The sequence below is a fragment of the Gymnoscopelus microlampas genome (genome assembly GCF_963454915.1).
Source record: "Gymnoscopelus microlampas genome assembly, chromosome: 24".
Classification (NCBI taxonomy): domain Eukaryota; kingdom Metazoa; phylum Chordata; class Actinopteri; order Myctophiformes; family Myctophidae; genus Gymnoscopelus; species Gymnoscopelus microlampas.
This window is the reverse complement of record NC_139961.1, coordinates 16516365-16536231: the sequence shown is the minus strand read 5'-3', so window position 1 is coordinate 16536231 and position 19867 is coordinate 16516365. Positions and strand designations below refer to the sequence as shown.

Here is a 19867-nt window from a genome sequence, read left to right as displayed (position 1 = left end):
TAACTAACATACTTACTACTATATAACTAACTAACATACTTACTACTATATAACTAACTAACATACTTACTACTATATAACATACTTACTACTATATAACTAACTAACATACTTACTACTATATAACATACTTACTACTATATAACTACTATACAACTAACTAACATACTTACTACTATATAACTAACTAACATACTTACTACTATATAACATACTTACTACTATATAACTAACTAACATACTTACTACTATATAACTAACTAACATACTTACTACTATATAACATACTTACTACTATATAACTAACTAACATACTTACTACTATATAACTAACTAACATACTTACTACTATATAACATACTTACTACTATATAACTAACATACTACTATATAACTAACTAATATACTTACTACTATATAACTAACTAACATACTACTATATAACTAACTAATATACTTACTACTATATAACATACTTACTACTATAACTACTATACTTACTAGAATATACTACTACACTCCACCCCCTAGCTCCACCCATTCCTCCCTAGCTCCACCCCTGTCTCTAGCTCTGCCCCTTCCTCCCTAGCTCTGCCCCTCCCCTTTCTCTCTAGCTACACCCCTTCATCCATCTCTCTGTAATATTTCAGCTGCCCGTTTATATTTTTCCTATAACCCCCTCCGCTGTACTGTCTGGAAACCACGGGGGAGTGATCCCCCGGGCTCACCCCGCTCACGCACGGATGAGATGATCTTCGGTACTCGACACTGGCGCAACTTATTTCGACTAGTATCTGGCATGGCAATGCCAGTCCTTGTGACTTGAATTTAGTCCGCTAGGCCATCAGTACCGGCTGAAATTCACTGCTTTCTGTGTTGCTTTTAAGGCTTTCTGGGTGTGTGAGTTCAAACCTCACTCACTCCTTACCCTGAACCTTTCCTTGTAAAGGAAAGATTCCTGGTAAAGAGCGAGCGGGGCTTGAACCCACAGCCTCTGGATTATGCAGGCAGTGTCTTACACACTGAGCTATCAACTGCCTGACTGTGATAAGGTCTCCATTCGTCTTTGACAAACAACACACAATACCAAAAAAAAGGATCTTAACAGCATAATATTTTGTCTATGGTTTGTAGTGCTGTTGCTTGTCTAGATGTTTGAATGTTAATGAACCCCAATGGAAACGAAGCCTTTGGCTTTTCTATTTGGCCTTCAATCCTTAGCACAGCACAGTGGTCCACTGGATTAAGAGCCTGCCTGAGAAACCAAAGGTTATGAGTTTGATTCTTAACTCTGACAATATGAACAAATTTGGAATAACCTGTAACTCTCAGCCAACAGCTTAGCTCAACTGGTAGAGCGTCTGTCCAATAACATGACTTGAGTGGGAATCGAACCCACTCAAGTCAAGTCAAGTCAAGTCATGTTATTGGACAGACGCTCTACCAGTTGAGCTATGCTGTTGGCTGAGAGTTACAGGTTTCCTGGTGGTTTTAACTTGTTTTTCTAGAAGTTAGTCTGCAAAGGGAAGCATCACTAAGGATATCAGTCAATTTATCCATTGCCTCAAGTTACCGGGGACACTTGACTCGAGTGGGAATCGAACCCACTCAAGTCAAGTCAAGTCATTGGACAGACGCTCTACCAGTTGAGCTAAGCGGTTGGCTGAGAGTTACAGGTTTTCTGGTGGTTTTAACTTGTTTTTCTAGAAGTTAGTCTGCAAAGGAAAGCATCACAGTAAAGACACCAGTGGGATTTGAACTCATGGCCTCTGGATCATGTATACTGCGTCTCAACCCATTGAGCTAACAGATGGCTGACAAGTACAGCCTTCCTGGTACTTTTCAGTTGATCTTCTGGAAGCCAGTCTGCAAAGGAAAGAATCATAGGAAAGACATCAATGGGATTTGAACTCATGGCCTCTGGATCATGAATACTGCGTCTCAACCCATTGAGCTAACAGATGGCTGACAAGTACAGCCTTCAAGGTAGTTTTCAGTTGATCTTCTGGAAGCCAGTCTGCAAAGGAAAGAATCATAGGAAAGACATCAATGGGATTTGAACTCATGGCCTCTGGATCATGTATACTGTGTCTCAACCCATTGAGCTAACAGATGGCTGACAAGTACAGCCTTCCTGGTACTTTTCAGTTGATCTTCTGGAAGCCAGTCTGCAAAGGAAAGAATCATAGGAAAGACATCAATGGGATTTGAACTCATGGCCTCTTGATCATGAATACTGCGTCTCAACCCATTGAGCTAACAGTCGGATGACAAATATAGCCTTCCTGGTAGTTTTCAGTTGATCTTCTGGAAGCCAGTCTGCAAAGGAAAGAATCATAGGAAAGACATCAATGGGATTTGAACTCATGGCCTCTGGATCATGTATACTGCGTCTCAACCCATTGAGCTAACAGTTGGATGACAAATATAGCCTTCCTGGTACTTTTCAGTTGATCTTCTGGAAGCCAGTCTGCAAAGGAAAGAATCATAGGAAAGACATCAATGGGATTTGAACTCATGGCCTCTGGATCATGAATACTGCGTCTCAACCCATTGAGCTAACAGATGGCTGACAAGTACAGCCTTCCTGGTGCTTTGACTTGAACAACAAACAAGACAAATAACTTTGTCTTGTGTTACAGCATAAATATAAATCTTTTTCATGGGGGGCCCTGACACTACATCTTTTCACATTGGGGTCCACTGCCCAAATACATGTGAATTTGGGGGGTTGACAACAAAACGTTTCAGAACCACAGATTCCAAGGAAACAGCTGTAGGTGAATGGATAGAGTCACTGACTAGTGAGCCGCAGGTAACAGGTTCAAGCCTCAGCTACAGCAGCAAGTCAGGATGTCAAATCAAATAGGTATTATTAGGAGTGAAATGGTTGTGTTTCTTCACCCCAACTGCACAGACATTCACTGTACTTTAGTACATTTTGTAAACTTATGACTCTGAGTAGAGTATAGCCTGACTTAAACAAACAAATAACAACTTAGTATAGTCAGATAATTTTTTACACAACTTACATTTTGTAATCAAACTACCGAAACGAAAGTTGGTCACCACCGAAACGAAAGTTAAATCCGAAAAAATCCGAAGAAACTAAAACCTTTATAACTACGGTTACAAATCATCTATAAAGGTATCAGTTTACATGTATTTTATGACTATTAAGATTTTATTTATGCTGGCACCCAAATAAAATTAATCTTACCTCCCTTTTTACCTATTCTAGTAACTGACAGAAGAACTTAATATAAAAGACCTTGACGACTGTTTGAATGAAATGACCTTAAACTTGCTAATACTGAGGTTGAATCTGAACAGACCACTACCTTTTCAAGCCTTTCTCTTTCCACCCACCTTAACGCTACCAACACCCCCAACATCTCCACAGTGTACACCCCTAAATGATCAGATGTTCTTCTATTAATACCAATTCCCTTCGAAGGTACTGACACCCCAAATCCTGTCACTCCTGTCTCAGGTTGCTTTGCTCCGTCTGTATATATTTTAACACAATCCTTATTCTTTATATCCACACGATTATTAAACGCACAAACCAGGTCTCCCCCCTCTCTCTTCACTTCCATCAAGTGCCAATCTACCTCCGGCCACTCCATCCTCCAAGGCGGCATCACTGGATATACCACTGATGGACTTATTTTCCACCCAAACACCCCAAAGTCTTTTGCTATTTCATTCCCTACCTTACCAAAATGATCCCTCTTACATTTTCCATAATCCCAGCATTCCTGCAAAACTACTTTAGCAGGGTGGGAATCACCATGACCTTGCAAATTAGCCCAATAGTTTAACCTCAATTGTTTCCTCCTCATTTCCATAGGCATCTCCCCCATTTCTACTTGCAGATCAGACACTGGTGATGATTTAAAAGCCCCACTACATATCCTTAAAGCCCGGGCCTGAATCACATCCACCTTTTTCAACAAAGAAGCAGCTGCTGACCCATAAACTATACTACCATAATCTATTGTTGCTTTAACCATAGCCACATAAATGGTTCTCAATGATGCACAACTTGCTCCCCATTCCCTACCACTCAGACATCTCATCATCACATTCATTACTTTCTTGCACTTGTCCTCAAACTGGTGAAAAATACTGTCTGCGTTTTCTCTACAGAAAATCTACACCCCCAGTCATACCCCCACTCTGTCACTTCCTCAATTGCTAGCTGTACCTTACCAATTATATGATTCACATTTCTTCCTCTTTTCCATAATGCACCATCATCTGCAAACAGGGACCTACCAATATCTGCTGGAACCTTGAAAATACATCATTTATCATAATTATAAATAGTAGGGGACTAATTACACTACCTTGAGGAGTACCATTCCCCACCACATATTTTCCTGATACCTCAGACCCGATCCTTACCTGTATTTTCCTACCAAACAGAAAATCCTTTATCCAATTAAAGACCCTACCCCCCACACCCATCTTGTGCAACTTAATAAGCAAACCCTCTTTCCACATCATATCAGACGCTTTCTCAATGCCACCGTTGCCACGACAATAGCGGTCAAGTATCCCTGCCTTCTTTTAATGGCAGATGGTGTCGTCTACCAACAATAGCAGATCTACAAGATAACAATGCATCGCAGTGTGACACATTGAGCATGCATCTGATATTTTGCATCTGGTAAAAATGAAGGCCTCAAGATACTACTACTACTCCATAATACACCTTGATCCAATCAACTCTGACATGAATGTTATGACGGACGCACCAGCTAACATATATCAAAGGTGCAGTTAGTCAAAATGAGTGTTAAATAGTAATTGATAGTAATTGCTTAAGTAACAGGGTTTTGACTGATTGATTGAATGCTTTATTAGCAGTTTGGGGGGGGGGGGGTGGTGTTCCCATTGTGGCCTCCTCATCTCTTTTTCAGATCGGGATACATATCTTATCCATTCAGGCAGAGAGACGTCATACACAGGTGCAATTGGTAGTGATGACTGAACCTGATAAATCGGTAGACTCTCCTGATCGGCTGGAATTGGCAACCCACCTGAAAATGTATTTTCTGTTCATTTAAGAGCTGTAGGGACAGGACCGTTACTAAAAACACTCTATAGCAAGGATTAATATCAGAATATAGTAACCTTTTAACAGTAAACCTTTTGTTGTTTTAACCAAAAAATATCACATACATTACCTTTAACTCATGATACTGTATCTTAATGTATGTTTATGTGTGACTTGAGTTTAACTCACAGTAAATTAATTGACAACCTGTACATGAAGGTTCAACCCATTATCACTTTATTAAATACAACTTATTTTTATTAGGTAGGACAGGTGTACAACACGCATAAAGTGGCGTTTACTTGGTCGTCTCCTCAAGTTGGGGAGCTGAAAGAGAAACAGAGGAAACAAAAGTCATTATAGTTTTGCATTTATCATTTGTTCATTTTTCAATTTCAACTTAAGAGCTCTTGACCAGCACAAAAAAAATCAATTATGTAATCATTAGTTTCCTTATTTCCGCACATTAAGACTTTTGTCATTTGTGGCTCACTTTCCACATGTACATACTCACTGTTGCATCGCATGACACCATTATGTCACAGGGACTTACCCCCAATAGGCTCTATGCACAGCAGCCATATTATCACTTCCTTCCCAGGTGTTACCAATGATACTAATGAAGGCTCTGTTCCATGTAGTGTAGCACAGTGGTTTCCACGACCCCCATAACTATGAGAGTGTACAAATGGAACCAAATGGACCCGTAAGGGGCCATTTGGAAGCCCATGAGGGTCCCTGGACCCCAACTGTAGACCCACCGGTGTAACATTGTGTTTCCAGTGGGCCAACATGCACAATATCAGCACCCCGATTCTGTTTGACCAGAATGGAACTTCATTAGTATCATTGGTAACACCTGTGAATGTCTTCATAATATGGTTGCTGTGAATAGAGCCTATCCAACCCTTGATGCTGAGTGCCAAGCAGGGAGTCCTATTTACTGTATATAGTCCCGAGTATGACACTCTTAACCACTAGGCCACTGAGCTGGTTATTGGCTAATGAGGAGTCTACCTATTGATGTCTGTGGTCAAAGCCTACCGACAAATTTGAAGTCGGGGAACTTGTTGAGGTCTCCACCTCCGTATAGTCTCTGCAGTTTGGTCATTTCGTCACCCAGGTTCTTCTGGTAGGAAGGGCCCGCATCCACAATGCCTCCAGTAGCCCTGAAAGACGATTCATGACACAGACCATTACAACCACAACACTGGACACAGTAGAATGGCTACTAGTAGTAGAAGTAGTAGGCTCAAGACCGGGAACGCATCCGTGTCATTTTTAGATTTCTGTAGGCTATTCAAAAATAGCAGATATACAAGCTCATAGCGCGGCACCGAGTGCCGCGCTACGAGCTTGTAGATCTGCTATGTTTGTAAGATCGTGAGAATCTGTGCAAATCTTTGAATATATATGTTTTTTAAAGCGTTAGGATTTAGATTTTTTTTTCCATCGGCCTCAGGTCTTAATGGGTTAATGTCTAATCTCATGTACATGCCTGCTGCTATGTGGACCTGTACGGAAGTGTTACCACCTTTGTGTCTAACATTATGCCTAAGCTTATGTACATACTGTACCAGCTGGTTAATCTCAACTCCTTCACTTTCTGAAAAACAAATTTCACCCACTTCTTTATACCAATAAATCTGTGTTGTGACAACAAAGTTGATTCTGATTATACGCTTAAAAGCTGTGAATTTGTGCCATACACTGAATGAGCTGCCACACACACTACAGGAGGAGATACATAGCGATCTACAAGCTCACAACAACTGTGAGCTTGTAGATCGGCTATTTTCGGAGCGCGGCACCCACACAATCAAGCATCAAATGACTCGTCTTAGTTCTACTGGATCTCTGCTCGACTGGTCCCTCCCTGACGTTTTTATGTTGTTTAACTTTCGTCGGTGAAAGAAGCTAGTTGACGAACATTTTTCGTCATAGTTTTAGTTGATGGAATTAACACCGCTACTGACTTGCTCTTGGTGGCGTAGTCGCGGATCTTGTCCAGGAACAGTTTCTGGACGGGGTCCAGGCCCTGTGAGGCCTTGGTGAGGAGGACAGCGGAGATGCCGATGTTCCTACGCAGCGTCACGGCCACGGCCGAACGGAACAGCGATGACAGATGGAATAACCGGTGAAGCGCCATTTCTGTCAAATTGAGGAAAACGTTAAATGTTGCATTAATGGGTTAGCGTCCTATTAAAATCACTCACAGTCTTGTCCATAAGCATACGATGGTAAATGAAGTCAAATTACTTATTAATGTAAAATCACAGCATCTCGGAAGTGGGTGGAGAAAAATGATATTGTTGTTGTCGGGCTGAAATCTTATATCTCCATATTTCAACGTTTTAATGTTTTTTTTCTTTTGTAAATTAATGCCCTTCATCATAAAAAAGTGGCATGCAAAAATAGCAAAAGTACAAGCTTGACCATAAAGTTGATTCCAATTCTGATTAGATTTGGTCATGGGGACCCCTGTCTGAGATGATAGTTGTTACTCAAATGTTTTATGTTTATAATGTAACAGTGTAACAGTCTGCCGTGAGTCCATATATAATGAATGCAATGTGTTTTATCAGTAACCTATGGAGTGGTGCATATCAGATAAGATGAGATACGGCATTGACGTGGATGTGTGTATAAATATTCTCTCTCTAAAATGTGTGTGTCAGCATTATTTTCTTCACTGATCTAAGCACAAAGAATCTGGTTAAAGGTCTTTCTTTTATCACTTAGTCAACAGACATCCAAAGTGATACAAAAAGAAAAAGAAAGATCAACATTTTGTAACTGAACATTCTTGTTGTGAAAGCAAGGACCTTATTCTAAAGATAGTCTGGCATGATACCAAGTTCATGCGGTTTTAACATCATTATGTGTTTCAAGTTTCAATTCAATTGTACAATGTGTGGCCCTTCACTCATTTTATCGAAGTCAGTATGGCCCCCTGGAAATAAATGCTGCCCACCCCTGGTGTAGAGTGTGGCATCATGTATGCTCAGAATTGTCATTGTTATACTCTTATCCTGGCTCTCAAAGTGGGGTCTGGGGACCCACAGGGGTCCTTGAGGGGGTTCCATTGACCCAGCATTAGATAATATAGCATCAACTAAAGCACAAGCCACTTTAGCCATCGGCTAATACATGCATGGGACGCTACAAGCTCACAACGCATTGCAGCTTGTAGAGCTGCCATTTTCAAAAGAGATTTTTTTTTAAATTATATATATTTTTCTCCAGAAATCTCTGATTTAGTCTTAGTCTTTTGAATAACACACCATTTAGTTTCAGAAATCATCAATCAATCTGAAAATGTTTCGTCTTAGTCTAGTCGACTAAATATCAAAATCTTAGTCAACAAAATTAACAATGCTCCCTACTTTGCTGGGGACCCCCTCGAAGACCTCCACAATGAGAAACACAGGCTTTAGTATAACTTATCGCTTGACAACAGTAGCAAGTTGGGTGTAGAACTTTTTCAGGTCAAGGACACTAAATTTATATGTATTTGGCAGCAGACCCCCATCTGAAATGAGTCTGCGTTGGGACGTTGTAGATCGGCTATTTTCCATTGGCTGAGATGCAAAACAGGGTTAAAGTGGTTAGATTGATTTTGAAGCTATATTAACTCATTTTGCTGGAGACCCCCTGGAACATTTCCCATTAGGTGGTGGGTAGCTTCACTTCTTTCAGAATGATGTAGCTTTCAAAGTAGTTCAGCTATTTATTTCCCCATGTAGTTCGCATTTACAACCGTGTCAGATTTCTATGATCGGGTCTGTCTGACATGTGCGTATCGATAAAATAAATTGAATGACAGTCTCGATACATGGCCACTAACATAAGTACGCAATCATTTCAACTTTACAGCAGTGTTACCATGTTTGCTTAAGCATCTTTGGGCTTGTTTTTCTGTAACGTCGCTTGTAAACATTTGTAGCTGCAGGTTGCACTTTTTTGGGCTTATTTCTGACATGCAGTTGCTTATTTGGACTTGCTTCCTAATGTTGTGGATCTGTGGATCTGGATCTCAAACATTTTCATGGCTAAGACCCCCCAAATTAATATGCATTTGTCCGCAGACCCCCATATGTTGTGCCACGAGCCCCCATACAAGATTTGTGTTACATACAATGTTTCAACAAATATTAAAAGAAATGTTGACTTTTTTCAAGAATGTCTTAATGGGGAAAATAGCAGATATAGGTTTAAACTACTCATGTGGCCTATAGTCGCTTCTTTTGGGCTTGTTTTCATGGACCTGGTTGCTTATGTCTCTCGCTAAATCTGGCAACACTATAGAGTATAAATTACACTCGATCAAGAAATTATCAGGAAAATAAAAAGGTTGCTGATCCCTGGTTTAGTGTCCTTAGAAACTTTGTTGAAAGAGCATGTTGTGTGACAGAGACTGAAATAAATAGCTTGATAAAACACAACATGACCACATTTAAATAACATAAATCCCAGTTATTTAAACAGTACAGTTGATAATACTAAAGACAGTGGTGTAAAGTAACCAAGTACATTTATTCAAGTGCTGTACTTGAGTACAATTTTGAGGTATTTTTTTTTATTTACTGGAATATTTCCAATTTTCAGTACTTTTACTTCTACTCATTTATACATCTCAGAGTCAAATATTGTACTTTTACTCCACTACAATTATTTGAATACGTTAGTTACTAGTTACTTTATAGATTTAGATTATTATTACAAAACATACATTAACCATAGACCATTTGAAAATAGCAGATCTACGAGCTATGTGTCGCAAAGAGCTTGTAGATTTGCTATTTTCAAAATATTTCTTTGAAATGAGACATTTATGAGTACTTTTACTTTTGGTACTTAAAGTACATTTTGACACCACTATTTTTGTACTTTTACTCAAGTCAATTTTGGATTCCGGACACTTGTTGTAACAGAGTATTTCTACATTGCAGTATTGATACTTCTACTTAAGTAAAGAATGCGAGTCCTTTTTCCCATCACTGTATTAAAGATCACCCACAAAGTGCTAATGCTAACTAGCATGCTAACCTCAGATGACCTGCCTTTGGTATGTGCGTATCCTATGTATACCGTCACGTCATGTCGGAACAAACCAATGAATGGCTTATTGACACGTGAAGCAGACATTTACACGTATATAAATGTCATTTCTACCGATATAAACGTCACAAACGTCATAATTATCTGTACAGGCTACAACTCACCTTGGATTTGACACAGCTGCAGCAGATCAGAGAGAGCTGAATCTAATGACGAAGCGCGGTGGTTTGTGGGTAGCCGATGAAGCCTGGGATTATTTTAGTACCTCTTTTCGTCGTACGGCGGCGCCGCGCGCCGGAAAAACAGCAGATCTACAAGCTCACAACGCGTCGCGTGAGCTTGTAGATCTGCTGTTTTTTTTTTTGCATCTGCGTTCCACTAGCTGTAGAATACAACTCTCGTAGAAATATGATTCTGACGTTTTCAATCTACGAGAGTTGTAGGGTTCACCCCCCATGGACACAGGGGCTTTCAGCACTATACCCCGTAGATCTCCAAACATGTACAAATTGGGGGGAAAAAGGTGCTTAACTCAACGCCCCAAATGTTAACTCTCTCTACGGCGTAGTAGTTTAATGTAATAATCCATATATTTCAATAAAGAAGTGTTTTAATGCCGTCTGTGGCCGATTCTGTCGGAAGTTCCCAATGGGCGGTATTGACGCGCCCCATCTGGTGAAACCCGGAATTACACTCAGTGTAAACAGGAAGTAAACGAGGGTGAAAAAATGGCATTCGGCCACAGACGGCATTAAAACACTTCTTTATTGAAAGATATGCATTATTACATTAAACTACTACCCCGTAGCTAGAGTTAACATTTGGGGCGTAGGGGTAAGCACCTTTATTTTCAATTTGTACACGTTTGTACTAGTATCTGAGCCTGGGGCATAGTGCAGAAAGGCCCTGTCTCCATGGGGGGTGAACCCTACAACTCTCGTAGATTGAAAACGTCAGAATCATAAATACGTCTACGAGAGTTGCATTCTACAGCTAGCTACTAGACCTAGCTCTGGTCCATAGCGTTATGGTACTTTCGATTCTTTCCCCTCGCACCGCGGTAGCGCAGCCTCTCGTCTGTAGTAAAAAATAAAAAATACACTTTTGCTACTCACCAAAACAAAGACGGTTTTGTGGAGATAAAAGCCTACTCTACCAAGTGGGAACACTCTGAGCCCCCCACCTCACGTCTAAAATACACTTTTTGCCCAGAAAAGAAAATATTTCACCGGAAGGAAGACTCTCGGCTATAGGAAAATCCCATTGACCTGATCTGTAGAGGGCACTGTGGAGCAACCAAAAACATTTTTCCTTCCGGTGAAATATTTTATTTTCTGGCCAAAAAAGTGTATTTTAGACGTGAGGTGGCGGGCTCAGAGTGTCCCCACTTAGTAGAGTAGGCTTTCAACTCCATAAAACCGTCTTTGTTTTGGTGAGTAGCAAAGGTGTATTTTTTATTTTTGCTACAGACAAGAGGCTGCGCGCGCGGTGCGAGGGGAAAGAATCGGAAGTACCATAGCGTTAAGGAGAACTCCTTCTAACGCTATGGACCAGAGCTAGACTAGACCCCACAAGCGTCATGGAACCGTTTGGTCTTGATTTTCGATTTATTTTACATTTACAACTCTCACATGTACATAAACGTTCAGATTTCAAATAAAAAGTGCTTACCCCCGAGCCACGAATGTAACAAGTTGGGCCGGCAAAGCTCTGTACCTGCATATTCCGTATTGTTCAATAAAAAAGCTTTTTAATCCGATCGCCGACCATTTTCTCTGAATTTTCTCCGATGCTTTCAAGAATGCGACACTACCGGTTGGAGGTTTATTGCACTCAGATACATTAAAAAATATAGATAGAAAAAAGGCTGCCGATCGGATTAAAATGCTTTTTATTGAACAATACGGGAAATACGGGTACTAATCGTGGTCCGGTTCAACTTGTAACATCCGTTGCTCAGGGGTCAGCACTTTATATTTGAAATCTAAACATTCATGTACATGTGAGAGGTTTAAATGTCAAAACATCGAAAACCAGGAACAAGTGGGTCCATGACTGTCATGGTATGACAGTCCTTCTAGCACCAAGGGGTGGCGCCGTTTGACAAGCTAGCACTTTATTTTTTATACGTGTCATGTGCAGCAACATGAGACAATAATTTACTATTAAATAGCAGTAAAACGTTTTTTTTTTTTTAAAGTACTATATTACAGTGTTTATCAACCTCTTTGGTGCCAAGGCACACCTGGCATAGCCAAAATATCCCATGGCACACCTAGAATTTAGCGACTGGCCCTGGGTGCATCTCTTCTTTGCTGGTGGAGCTCTCATCATCTTGTAGTAATAATACTGAGTGCCAAAGCATGTACCCTATACATGTACCCTATACAGTACCAGGTAGGACAACATATTTGCATTCCTATGGGTGATGGTCGCTACACTGAATGGCCGTATCGATTGACGGACAATCACCGCTATTGTTCTCAAGGGGCTGGGTTCACACTTTCTTCAAACGTCGCGGCACACCTCAGCAGTACTCGCGGCCCAAAATTGGGCCCTTTGCCAGGGTTGATAAACACTGCTATATTATGTCTCATTACACATCTATATCATATCATAATAACTCTTCACAAGTTCACGTTTGTACAGCAGTAGGCTTCATCACCAATAGGTGATCATTTGATTCAATGTTGTAAAAAAAATGTAAAAAAATCTCAGAGGGGAGGACATTTATTATTATTATTATTATTATTATTACCCTTATTATTATTGTTGTTATTATTGTTGTTGATTCATATTGTTTTGTTTTGTCGTTTTTTATTTATTGACTGACTGAGTGGTTGATTTTATGCTTTAAAATGATTTAGATTACACAGCACTGATGAGTCATCATTATGCATTCTTCTGCCTACACATACAGTATGTCATGTCCTAGTATGAGTGAATAGGAGAAGGGGATCAACATCACGTGGTTCTCGTTTGACCTAGCTAAAACCTGGATGTGTCTCAAAGAATACGATTATTGGCAGAATCGCGGAAAAGCCCTTTTGCTAACCCCACCAAGGGTATGGGCACTGATGACGCGGAGGAGAGAACACACCCCCAGCACACACAGCGTCCCCGGCGGGAATCGAAACCAGGACCTATGCAATTCCAATGGCGAAAGCTGCGTTGTTTCACCCGGTGAAGGAATGGCGGGTTCGGCCGTGGCCCGAAATACCCTTATGTGTGTCTGTGAGAATGCCCGACTTGCGGTTGGAGTTAGTACAGAGGCCTTGATAGGGTGCAACCAAAAAGGTGTATTGTTCACCGACAATACAAACAATACATGAACACAGGAGGCTCTCCACACACAGGTGACATGGTGGTGTCCAGCTCTCATCCTAGCACCAACTGAGTGTGTTTGTGGCTGGCAGCATTTTATACTCAGCTGGAGGCAATTAGTTTGGACTCAACCATGTCAAGGGGTAGATTACCGAATAATACACATACATAAATACAGATAACATTAACTCTCATGACATCCATTAAAACTCCATGAACTACACCAATGATTCTCATACTACATTACACAACACAAAATCCATAGCAATTCCAACTACACATTGCCGATTTACAAGCTCAAAACGCGCCGCGTTTTGAGCTTGTAGATCTGCTATTCTTGCTACTTTTGAATTGGAATCCTGAAAAGTTAAATCTTTATTTTATTTCAAATGCATTTAGTATTGTTTTTTGTTTTTGTCGCATTACTAAGCCAATAATTTGATGACCACCAATTGAGTCTCATACTACACAGCCAAGACCAGCCCAGTGGCCTTGTGGTTGGAGTGTCTGCCCTGAGACTGGAAGGTCGGGGTTCGATTCCTGGCCGGGTCATACCAAAGACTCTAATAATTCTGGGACCCCATGCCTCCCTGCTTGGCACACAGCATCAAGGGTTGGATTGGGGGTAAGTCCCTGCGACGTTCTAGCATCATGTCCATGGGATGTACTTATACATCAAGCTGCCTTGCGCTAAACAGGAGGTAGGCTCCTGCCCCTATGCGCCTCATGGATCGGCAAGGCTTACTGACCAGCCACGCTGCCACCCGGTCATCGAATTATTGGCTCAGGAATGTGACAAAAACTAAAAAACTCTCCATTAATTCAAGGCTTCATGGGGTGTGTAGTTGATAGAAAATAAGTACTTTTTTGGGGGGTGAACTTTTTCTGTTTTTCATGTGTCTATGAGGTTGATAGAACTTCATTAAGCCCCCTGGTGGTGTTTGTATGGTGTTTTATGTCTTCTCTGACTATTTTGAGTTTCTACCTGGAGGCTGAAACCTTGAGGGTCAAACATGCCAATAGAAAAACAGCGCTTTAGTGATATAGTAAAAACATACCCTCCCCCTCATTATCATAACACAACAGGTGTGGGCATGAGGAGGAGGAGGGACTAGGACAGGTGGGTGGTGCTAAGGTGGTGGAGGAGGTGCTAAGGTGAGAACCAGGTATACTTAATGAACTGGAAGCCTGTCCACATAAAACATAATTTTAACAATTTCTGTACACTTTTTTGAAAACAATCTTCCTCCTAGTATAACCATAATACCTGATGATTATGTTTTAGGGGGGGGGGGGAATCACTGAAAATCACGGCACCCCGTCTTTAATATTATGTTTACATTCACCTGGTGGATATAGGTTTAGGGCAGCAGACGTTCAGGAGCAGCTGTCTTGGAATCGGAACGTTCCAAGATCCCCGGATCCACCTGGCTTTGCGTCGAAGTGTCCTTGAGCAAGACACTGAGCAAGACCCCCCCCCCCCCCCCCCCCAAACTGCTTCTGATGAGCAGGTTAGAGCCTTGCATGGTTTCCTCTGCCACTGGTGTGTGAATGTAATGTAAAGCACTTTGGAGAAAAGTGGTATACATCTATGCATCATTTATCCAGTGGTGGAAGAAGTACTCACACATTGTACTTAAAGTAAAACTATCAATACTGCAATGTAGAAATACTCTGTTACAAGTAAAAGTATTGGTATCAAAATGTACTTAAAGTACCAAAAGTAGAAGTACTCCTTATGCAGAATGTCCCATTTCACAAGTTCAAAATGTATAACAATCTTTTAAAAATAGCCGATCTACAAGCTCATACTGCGTCGCATTGCGACGCATTGTGAGCTTGTAGATCTGCTATTTTCAAATGGCCGAAATATATATAGGGCTGAAGTGGTTAGTGTGTTTTGTAATAATAATCAAAATCTACAAAGTAACCAAAGTTTTCATATAATTGTAGTGGAGTAAAAGTACAATATTTTCCTCTGAGAGGTAGTGGAGTAGTAAAAGTACTGGAAATAGGAAATACTTGAGTAAAGTAAAAATACATCTAAATTGTACGTACAGTACTTGAGTAAAGTACTCTACGTAAGTAGTTAATTTACACCACTGTATTTATCAATTTTAGAGGTCACCATCTACAGTAGTGTAGGCGGGCATACATATTAATGCGATTTCTCCAACCATATAATGTGCTGTTGACCCGACTTAGCCCAACCATTAAAGAAATATGAACTAAACTGAATCACCTTAGCTGACACATCAATCCTAGTAATAATTGTGTACCTTTATCAGGGTTTCTGCAGGTTTCTATAAGTTTAATACATTTTTAGACCCTCTTAAGACCATTCTGTCAAAACTTGAAGTATATAGGATATGAAGGAGTCCCAGATTTACTTGCAAAGTAGTACATTCATTTAGGTTATTCAGCCTTGAGCGTATTACTTACTTAAGTACTCACATTGTGTACTTAAGTAAAAGTATCATCAGTGTTGTAGCCTGGGGTCATCGGGTGTTTCGGGTCTCGCAACATACAACATCCACCCTCGCCCAGGTGACACAGCCAGGGTTGATCAAGCCCCGACTTATGTCCTAGTAGCTACCCACGGTCAGTCCTCTTAGGGAAAGACATTGCATTGTAGAGGCTCATAAATCAAAAGGCAACGGCACAGGGATCCGTATGTACATTCAAAACTTTATTATGGAATACAGTGTAGAAAGCGTTTTTTTCCCAGCCAATGCAAATGGCCCGCAAAATATTACACAGTGGGAAAAAAAAATCAGAAAAAAAAGAAAAGAAAAAGAAAGCCACGGAAAACAAAAGGCCCCTTCCCCAAAAAGCAAACCTAGCTACCTCCTCAACCTCGCTGCCCTCTACTGGGCTGATAAGAAACAACACCCTCTGAAAACCAAGGCATATGACCCAGCCCACTGCAGTCTCAGTAAGATGGATATAGATTCACTGCAAACTGCTTATTCATGAGATGTAGCACACAGAGAGCCAGGGGGGGTTTGTAGATCACAATGTTTCTCTTTGAACCTTGTGCTGAGATAGTGTCTGGCAAATTCAGCCGAACCAGGATCCTCGTTAACGCCATGACGAGCCACGTAAGGGGAATACACGGCGACATAAAGCTGACTGCGGGGTTGGAGGGTGAGAAAGGGTTAAAGCCTGATTCATACTTAATTAGCGTGCTGATGTCGCACACCGAAAAACAGCCGATTTATGGGCTCACAACGCTTATAAATCGGCCATTTTCGGTATCAGGCTCAAAATTGACAAGGGGAAACCAGCTTTGGCTTCTGATGTCACTTGTGCTGTCATGCCATGATTTGGACGCGATGCTAACAGCTCAGGTGTTAAAAACCCCCATCTTCATGGTAGAGATCTGGTCAACGATGTAAAAACACTACAGTGATCTGGCACTAGGGGAACGGTGAGCACTGAGAGCAGCATGCCTGGAGGGGAGGGGAGGGAGCGGAGGAGAATCCATTATATACGGACTGCTTGGCTGGCTAGCCATCTGGAACTGCAAGTCATTTCCTCTCCCTACTCACCCCCCGCACGCACGCACCCACACACATGCCCGCTCGCTCGCACACACACACACACACACACACACACCCCTCCAATCCAATCATTCACCCCTCGACGGCACCTGTTCTCTCCTCAAAACACGGAACGATTGGAGCGCGAGAGGGAGAGAGACGGGGGGGGGGGGGGGGCATAAAGATATCGAGTAACAGAGAAGGGTTGTCTTAAGTACACAAAAAGCAAACGTTATTGTATTTCGGAAATGTCTACGGACCCAAAAGAGAAGGAGGAACGCGTGGCGGGCTGGACTAAAACGCATAACGTAGCAGGAAAAAGACGAGACATATTATACACCCTCCCTCCCTCCCTCCCCATTTCCGCAATCTCTTCCTCAGCCTCTCCCCTAGCATGCCCCTTAAAAGAAAAACATAAGAGAACACAATGTGAATTTAAAATAAAAAAAACAAAAAACAAAATTTAAATAGAATGATCTCAAAGAGCCTCTCTACACAAAAAGATCCTGCGATCACAGAAGGATTTTTCAACACAGTAAAGTTCATAATAATAATAATATACACAACAGGGATCTTAGTCGACCCCTCTCCTTGTACTGTAGATTCAGGAACCAAAAGAAACAAATAAAAATAATCAAAAATAAAAATAACGGAACACACTTTTAAATCCCCCAAAAGCATGGATTTCTCTCCAGAGTGTTTTTTTTTATTCATTTTTTTAAACATGATATCAAAGCTGAGCCCATTCATCTATGTAGATTTAATATACGTTTTTTCATTTTTTTGTCATGGTCGTTTGAAGTCACGTGTTCACGAGAAGATACTAAAATGTACAATCGTTGCTAGGATGACAGTCGATACGTGAGAAAGGATTCTCAAGAGCAGCGTTAAAGATTTTCGGTTCGTTTTTTTTTCTTCTTCTTTGTCAAATCCTGTCATCACCGTTTTCGTCGTCATGCACTACATACGAACAGCTAAGATCGGCATTACAACACACGCAATTGTTAAAAAAAGGACTTTACATCGTTTTTTTTCTTTTTTGGCTTTTTTTTGTTTTGTCGTTTTTTTTTTCTCCACTCGATTTAAGATTTTTTGTTATTTTTTGAAAAACAAAACTGGGAAACCGTATAGGCTTTGAAAGAAGAAAATAGAAATAAAAACAACAACAAAAAAAAGCTCATTCGGAATACATGGTTACCATCATCATCATCATTATCTTCATCATCGGTAGCCTCTTGATATATATTTATAATCCTTGAGAGCCTTGTGTGAGTCAACGCCCTGGTTCTCAACGTCGAGTTTGGGGGCCGACAGGGGTCAAAACAACTCAGAGTATACAAATGAAACCAAATGGACCCTTAAGGGTCCGTAACTCTGCGAGTGTACAAATGAAACCAAAACGGACCTTTTCGGGGTCTATAACTCTCGAGTTACAGACCCGTAAAAAAGGGGGAGGGGGTGCGATTTTGACCCCTGGTGGTCCTTGGGCCCTTACGTTGAGAAACAGTCAGTTAAACCCAGCCCGGCTGTCGTGAGAATGCACAAAGTAAGAGAGGGAGAAGAGGGGAAGGGGGGGGTGGGGATCACCTATACTCCAGTGTGGACTGTAGGGGGCAGTAGTGGGCGGGTGGGGGGTTGGTTTCCGGAGGTGGGCAGCTGCTGAGCCTCAAACGAAAAATACGTCGCGATCGGGTCTTGATAATCAAACGTTTTAATTTCAAAGGACCCCACCCCCACCCTCCCTATAACTCTGCGAGCGTGCAAATGGAACTCCATTTGCACGCTCGAGTTACAGACCTGTAAGGGGCCATTTGGAGCCCTCCCCCACCCTGAGGGTCCCTGGACCCCACTTTTTGAGAACCACTGTCATAGACCGATCTATTTAACCACATGAACACGAGCGTCCCTATCCTGGACGTAGGGGGAAATGTCAGATCTGCAAGCTCACAGCATGTCGCGTTGCGAGCTCGTACAAAAAGCCTTCTCCGCTGTTTGACACACCACTGGGTTAAATCGTGCACTAAAATCACGACGCGATCGTCAGTCGTTTGGCGTTTGACATTAAATCAAACCAGCAGTTTGCAAAAACACGATTTGTTTTGAAAGAAAATCACACCTTGAGGTTGGCTTCGATTGGAAGCAATTTAATGAGGCTCAGCAGCATAGAGAGCGAGAGCGCGAGAGAGAGAGAGAGAGATGGTCCCCTGAAATACTGATCTCAGGTCAGATTTCCTCTATAAGAGTCCACATCGAATCCATCACATACCGGAACAGCAAAACGCAATCCACTGACCTTGACTCAGCGATTAGGAGGACACGCTCTCTCTCCCCTATATGGGGTGGGTTTGTTTTGATGCGCTGAGCGGGGCTATGTTTTTTTAGTGTTTTTTATTTTATTTTGTTTTATAAATACATACAGTGTATATATATATATATATATATATATATATATATATATATAACTCAGCAGGCCTAGACGGAGTTAATGGGGGGGAAAAAAAAGAAACACCACCCAATTAAATGCATGTGTTTTTTCGTGGATTGAACGGTGCGGTCAGGCACACCCACCCAGGCTCACAAAACAAACCCTTCCTTCGGCTTTCAGGGGGATGGGAGGAGGGGGGGGATCGATTGGGGTCGGGCGGGACGGGTGGAGGTACGTGGGGGGCATTGAGGGAGTGGGGTTTAGTGGCGGTCGATGTGCGACAAGACCGGTGTGTGAGTGTGTGGGTGTGTGTGTGTGTGGGGGGGTGCGTGCGAGAGTGTTCTTCTCAGTTGTGCATCTGCTCAAAGAACTTGTAGGTGGGGTTCTCGTAGCCGTTCTGCTGCATCTTGGACAGATGGCGCTCCTCCGGGGTGACGGCGGCATCCACCT

At 41.6% G+C, this 19867-nt stretch overlaps 2 protein-coding genes across 3 annotated transcripts in view; both read right to left on the bottom strand.

Moving 5' to 3' along the window:
- Nucleotides 1–5285: 5285 nt before the first annotated feature.
- On the bottom strand, nt 5286–10430 carry atp5pf (ATP synthase peripheral stalk subunit F6). Its single transcript, XM_084051384.1, has 4 exons — nt 10291–10430; nt 7042–7216; nt 6110–6234; nt 5286–5392 (listed from the first exon to the last, which is right to left on the bottom strand). The coding sequence occupies exons 2-4, from the start codon at nt 7212–7214 to the stop codon at nt 5364–5366; spliced, it is 327 nt and encodes a 108-aa protein (XP_083907510.1). The 5' UTR covers nt 7215–7216; nt 10291–10430; the 3' UTR covers nt 5286–5363.
- A 5688-nt stretch (nt 10431–16118) lies between these two features.
- Nucleotides 16119–19867, bottom strand: part of appa (amyloid beta (A4) precursor protein a) — a 91880-nt gene continuing 88131 nt past the window's right edge. For both annotated transcript variants that reach the window (XM_084051526.1, XM_084051525.1), the window contains exon 18: nt 16119–19865. In XM_084051526.1, coding sequence (XP_083907652.1) covers nt 19764–19865 — 102 coding nt within the window. In that variant the 3' untranslated portion in view covers nt 16119–19763. The remainder of the gene's footprint in view (nt 19866–19867) is intronic.

Coding starts and splice junctions, on each gene's coding strand:
- atp5pf (XM_084051384.1), bottom strand. CDS start 7,214: ATGGCGCTTCACCGGTTATTCCATCTGTCATCGCTGTTCCGTTCGGCC. Junction 6,235..7,041: donor GACTACGCCACCAAGAGCAA/GTCAGTAGCGGT, acceptor ATCGTCTTTCAG/GGCTACTGGAGGCATTGTGG. Junction 5,393..6,109: donor CCCCGACTTCAAATTTGTCG/GTAGGCTTTGAC, acceptor TTTCTCTTTCAG/CTCCCCAACTTGAGGAGACG.